The following is a 6,326-nucleotide window of genomic DNA, read 5'->3' as shown; positions in this document are numbered from 1 at the left end:
TCCGGGAGTTGGTGATGGACAGGGAGGCCTGGCGTGCTGCGATTCATGGGGTCGCAAAGAGTCGGACACGACTGAGCGACTGATCTGATACCTGAATGGTCTAGTGGTTTTCCCTACTGTCTTCAGTAGGTCAGCTGATTAGCAACCTTAATTCCATCTGCAATGTTAATTCCCCTTCACCATGGAATTTACCAGATTTGGGGTCTGTTCTGCAGAACAGATCACCCTAGCTATTTTATTCCTTGGCTGTTTCTTGTGAGGCGGGACCTCTTTCTTCTTGAGGAGATGTTCCATATGGATAGAAAGGACTACAGTGTTGTCGGACTTTTTCTAATTGCTTTAAGCATTTCTCGTCCTGGAAGAGCATTCCTCTTTCAGAGGTAGCACACGTACAGAGCAGCAGCAAACTCTGACCTGGGTGACCTGTTTGTGCTCCTTAGCAGCCCTGTTTGTCATCAGATTGCTAGAACAGAGAATGTCTTCGGTTGTTGCTGCCTATTCTTGAATGTTTTTGTGTTGATACTTAATTTGGTAGCAAAGAGAATTTTTTTCTTTTTTTGGTTTCAGGTAATGAAAACATCCCTGAACAAGGAGCTTGTTAGGAAAAAGGAGTTCCTTGTTGTAGAAGATCTTGACATGACATTGGTGATTATTTTTCCAGACACCTGCTTTTGTTCTTCATGTCGCACGATGGGCATCTTGTGCAGAGGAAGCAGGCGAGGTGTGACACTCTTTCACAAATTGATGTTAAAGGCTCATTTGGTTTAATCTCCTATGGAACTGAATTTTTGGCTAAATACTACTGTTCTTTCCGTTTTTGGATCTTGTTTATCTTTCATTTTCTCAAACATCAATATGTGTATGTACAACTTTTTAAAAAGAGGAATTTCAATTTCTACTTTAAAAAATTATAGAAGTAACATATCTTTATGGACTTCCTGGGTAGCTCAGCTGGTAAAGAATCCACCTGTGATGCAGGAGACCCCAGTTCAATTCCTGGGTCCGAAAGTTCCCCTGAAGAAGGGATAGGCTACCCACTCCAGTATTTTTGAACTTACCTGGTAGCTCAGATGGTAAAGAATCTACCTACAGTGTGGGAGACCTGGGTTTGATCCCTGGATTGGGTAGATCCCCTGGAGGAGGGCATGGCAATCCACTCCAGTATTCTTGCCTGGAGAATCCCCTTGGACAGAGGAGCTTGGCGGACTACAGTCCATGAGGTCACAAAGAGTCAGACACGGCTGAGCGACTCAGCACAGCACAGCAACTTATTGTTCTAGTAAAATGTGATGATAGAGAAAAGCCTATAGTTAAAAGTCACTTTTGACTTTTAAGGGTTCTATGAGGTTGGAGAAGACTCTTGAGAGTCCCTTGGACTTCAAGGACATCCAACCAGTCCATCCTAAATGAGATCAGTCCTGGGTGTTCATTGGAAGGACTGATGCTGAAGCTGAAACTCCAATACTTTGGCCACCTCATGAGAAAAGTTGAGTCATTGGAAAGACCCTGATGCTGGGAGGGATTGGGGGCAGGAGGAGAAGGGGACAACAGAGGATGAGATGGCTGGCTGGCATCACTGACTCGATGGACATGAGTTTGGGTAAACTCCGGGAGTTGGTGATGGACAGGGAGGCCTGGCGTGCTGCGATTCATGGGGTCACAAAGAGTCGGACACGACTGAGTGACTGAACTGAACTGATGAGACTCTAGGAAGTTTGCGTGATTTTAGTTCTCTGTGTTACCTCCAAGGTCAGTTGATTTCCACACAAAGATATGTTGCACATCATCCCCGATTCCTGCCTGTGCAGCAGAAGTGAAGAAAACAGCCCTTGTGAGACTGAATTGCTCTTGGAGGTGTGCAGCTTGGAGAAAATAAGAACCTCAGAACCCCTTGGTTGCAAAGGTCAGGGGATCTCCCATATCAGAGACCACGAGAGGAAGAATGTGTACTTGGCGCTCCTGCAGGGGTCAGACTGAAGCTTAAAGAGTGGCTTGTTGACCTGCCCACCTGAAGCTGGGAATCTAGTAAACAGGGGGTAGAATAGTGCTTCCCATACCTGGCTTATCTACAGAATCTCATGGGTCATTTCAAAAAGCAGTTTACTCTGCGGCCCTGCTCTAGCCATGGCTTGTGAACCAGGATCCTCCAGGGTAGGATCCAGGGATGAGTGAATGAGTACAGACACACACACACGTGCACACATGTATTTTCAAAGCACCTGAATTCAGGAGCCCAGATGTAGAAGACCAGTTCTTGGGAAGCTTGTGCTGCTCTCTTTGGGGTCATGTTGCTTGCTCCTGTCTTGGGTTAGAGATGGTTCTCTTCATTGCATGTGTTTGTTTGAAATGATGGTGTGGGGATTTGTGTCCAGGATTATAGGAAGGGTTGACTGAGCGTTAAATGTATTTTTTTCCAACTGTAACCATCTAATTGATGTGGTTTTGCTTTAGGCCATTCAGAATTCCCCTTAGAGGGTTTTGAGCTTTCAAGCAGAGGTCCATAAGAAAAGGCTCCACGGATCAAAGAAGCAAAAAATAACCAAGCTTGGGTTTTATTTTTACTCCTTTATAATAGCTACCAAGTTCATCTGCCTCCCCGCTTCAGCTTCCTCAAGTGTCTGTATGGTTTTAGTTTTTGCTCCTTTTAGAAAGATACCTTCCCTGTGTGTTGCTCAGTTGCTGGGCAGCTGCTGGCCAGGCGCCATCCTGGAGTCCTGATCTGTACAGCAGAGGAAGTGACCTGAAAAGAGCCTTCCCTTCTCTCTCTCGGGACGTGGATTGCCAGGCATGTGAGGCCTGCAGAAGGGCTGAGGCCCAGTCACCTGTCAGAGCAGCTTCCGAGTGGCTCTCAGCCTCTCCTCAGGCGTTGGTGGATAGGCTGGCTGTAATTGTAATGTCCTTCTTACTGTAGCACTTGGACAAGCTTTGAAAAGTTAACGTGGAAAATTTTAAAACACACGCAGAAGTGGATGGAAGAGTGTAATGAACTCCTGTGGACCCATCAACACAAACATTTTGGTGTAGTTTCCTTTCAGTCTTTTTTTTTTTTTTTTAACGTATATTTCTACATGTCCACCAACCTTAAGTCCTTCTTGGAAAATGTAGGATTTAAAAAATAAGCTTAAACCTCAGCTTCCACCTTAAGAGACTAGCAAAAAAGAGAAAATGAAATCAAAGCAAGCAGAAGGAAAATATAAAAGAGCGGAAAGCAGTGAAATAGAAGACAGAGCAGCTGTCCAGAAAAGTTCCCACCTTGAAGGGAAGTGGATTAGCAGAGAGGAGGAGGAGGGCATCCATTCCATTGATCACAGTTCAGCAGCCGGGTCATATAGTGCTGAGCAGGTGGCTTGGTAGAAAGAGCACTGGGCATGGAGCCTGGCTTCTGGGTCTGGTACTGTCTCTAAGGGCCCTTTGATCTTGGGCAGGTCACTTGGCATCACCAAGTCCCCTGAAAATGTAGACAATGGTATCTTTTCTACCTGCCCTGCAGAGTTGTTGCAAGGTCAAATAAGACAATGCATGTGAAAGTAAGTTACATAAAACAGCTGGGAAAAAAGTGAAGTATAAAATTTGATAAGGAGAAATTTGAAATTACTAGATCAACTGAAGCTCGGGGATTAATATGTGGATTTTATTTACAACAATGATAACAACAAAAAGTTTAAAAATTAGTTCTAGTCGTTCTGTAAAATGTTTTGTAGCTTTTTAAAGAAAAATGAACATTTTTCTCTGCCCTTAAAATGTATATATGGATGAGTTTTTTGATGGCATCTGCCGAGGAAGGACCCCATCCTCACAGGGACGGCAGGAGAAACAAGACTTCAGAGGGGGTGCTGGCAGCTGGCTGTCTCCCCACGGCTCCGTGGGGGCTGGAGGCAGGGAGCAGGCCTCACTGGGTCAGACGGTTTGTCACGTGGAGCCCAGCGGAAACCGGAACCCAGGCTGGACGTGCTGCTTCCCTGACCAAGGTCCATGGGGTGACAGGATAAGCCCAGATGATGGCCACGCTCGAATTGGGTTAGTCTGCAGCTGAGGAACCAGGTGCTGAGGGCTTAGCACCTTCCGCAGCAGACAGGCCAGCCCTCCCCTGGGAGCCACCTGGTCACACTTGGCCTCCTTGGCCAACCAGCTGTGACAGAGTATGTGCAAGGATGCTCAGGCCCCATGGTGGCCTGACTCTGCCCCAAGCTGTATAATATGATTGCACCATGATTTGATTACTTGTCCTTTCTTGTTGGTCATTTAGAAGTTTCCTCTCTGTTCTGTAACAAGTTAACCCTGTAACATCATTGTTGGTAAAGCTTTGCCAACATTTCTAATTGTTTCCTTAGGCTAGACTTCTGTAAGTGAAATCACTAGGTCAGTGACTAAAAACTATTTTTTAGTCTCTTGATATGTACTGCCAAGTGATTTTCCAGAAAGTTCTGTCACATTTACATTTCATACTAGTATATGATGATATTTGTTAATTTATCCTTCTAAACATTGAATTATTTTTTAATGTAATTTTTAAATATTTTCTGTCTTCTCAGTGTTAGTAGGGTAGCTTTATTCTAAGACCTCGGCCTAGTGTTCATATAAATCAGAATGGGATTTATAGCAGCTTCTTTCCCAGGTCATTTCTTGTTAATTTAGTCAACAGATATTTATTGAGGACAAACTAGAAGCTGGGCACTCTATGAGTCTTGGGATTTAGACGTGAAATCTCAGGGACCTGGCATTCTAGATGGAAGGAGAACTTTGACCTTTAAGCAAGAAAAGGAGCTGGTTTTTCTGGATAGTGTATGTTTCATCCAACTGTATGTGGAGTTCAGATAAAGGTTTCTTAAGAGTTAAGTAAGGGTGAGAACTCATCTGCTTCCCACCCTGTGTTTATTGGACACAGGTCAGCAGTTGAACTTTGTGTTCCTGACTTTTCAGCACTCATGTGTCCCCTTGCAACTGACAAGGCCTTTTTATAAGACATCTGCATCCACAAATTGTGTTAAAGACTTTTGAAAGTGAGTCTACACAAAGCACGATTTAATCCTGAACAGATAGGTTTTAGAATCCTTTTATGTGAGGATAGGGAGAACAGTGCCTGTTTAGGGACTTTCTGGTGGAAAGAAGCTTAAACTTGGCTTGATAATTTTATCTCTTACTACTCTTTCCAAAGTGCACTGACTGGGAATTCCCTGGCAGTCCAGTGGTTAGGGCTCTGTGCCTTCACTGTCAAGGGTCTGGGTTTGATCCCTGATTGGGGAACTAAGATCCCACAAGCCGCATGGCATGGCCAAAAAAAAGAAAAAGAGCAAATGCATTGTCATGGATCTTTCATCTGTCAGCCTTAATTTTTACCCTTTGGCCCAAGGCCACCTTGTGGCTTGGGCAAATTATCTTGTCTTCTCTCAGGGGCACAGACTTGGGGTAAAGACCCAGTCTCACCTGCCTTGCAGGTCATCGCGAAAGGTCCAGTGAGATGCTGTATGTACATCAGTCAGGGGGCGACACACAGCGGGAGCCTGGAGAGAGAAGTGATGGCTGTCATCAGCACACACTGGAGGGCTTGGTAGGGCCGCCACAGATGCTAGGATACCAAAGGTGATGTTGAAACATCTTACTTAGTGATAATAAACACATTCATTTCCTTTTATCTTTTTGCTAAAAACTTTTCTGGTTACCCATTACTGTAGTTTTTAAAAAAACTATCGAGGTATAATTTACATACAGTAAACTGTATCCATTTGAAGTACAGTCTGATGAGATATATTTGGCAGATTTATACACCGTTGAAACTGCCATCACAGTCAAGATACAGAACATTTCTCTAAAAAGGTTTTCAAGTTCATCTGCAGCCCACCCCCCCCTCCACCCTAGGCAGCCTGGGTCTTTGTGTCCCTACAGGTTAGTTTACGTCCCCCAGAGTTTTGTATAAATGGAGTCATACAATGCATTCTCTACTGTGGCCCTCCCTCAGCGTGAAGCGACCGAGGTCATCGCTGGGATGTCCGTCTTTCCTCTTTACTGCTGAGTGGTGTTCCCCTGTCTGTATTTATCCGGTCACCTGGCCTGATTTTGTGCCTTGTTTCTGGTTTGAGGCCATTGTGAACAAAGCTGCCGTGAGCCGTCGTGAAAAGTCATTGTGTGGACATGTTTCATTTCTGTTAGATTAATATCCATGGATGGAATGGCTGGGTTGTATGGTCGGGTTTTACTTTTCTCCTAAAAAATGTTTTATTATATGTAAAATGGTATTATATGTAAGGAATGGTATGTATAAATAGTATGTAACTAGTTTAAAATGTCTCAGAACAGCTTTTATTTAATGTAAGTATAATATGCAAATC

At 44.2% G+C, this 6,326-nt stretch overlaps 1 protein-coding gene across 2 annotated transcripts in view; it reads left to right on the top strand.

Moving 5' to 3' along the window:
• CYTH1 (cytohesin 1) overlaps window positions 1–6,326 on the top strand; it is a 79,826-nt gene that overhangs the window by 13,257 nt on the left and 60,243 nt on the right. Inside the window, exon 1 of one of the 2 annotated variants that reach the window (XM_010856266.1) lies at window positions 568–721. The exons of the other annotated variant lie outside the window; for it this stretch is intronic. Within the exon in view, the coding sequence (XP_010854568.1) occupies window positions 571–721 (151 nt within the window). The 5' untranslated portion in view covers window positions 568–570. Of the gene's footprint in view, window positions 1–567; window positions 722–6,326 lie in introns of those variants that run through there. 2 annotated transcript variants of the gene reach the window in all.

Source organism: Bison bison, unplaced genomic scaffold (genome assembly GCF_000754665.1).
Source record: "Bison bison bison isolate TAMUID 2011002044 unplaced genomic scaffold, Bison_UMD1.0 scf7180017864371, whole genome shotgun sequence".
Lineage (NCBI taxonomy): Eukaryota > Metazoa > Chordata > Mammalia > Artiodactyla > Bovidae > Bison > Bison bison.
This window is presented reverse-complemented; position numbering and strand designations above follow the sequence as displayed.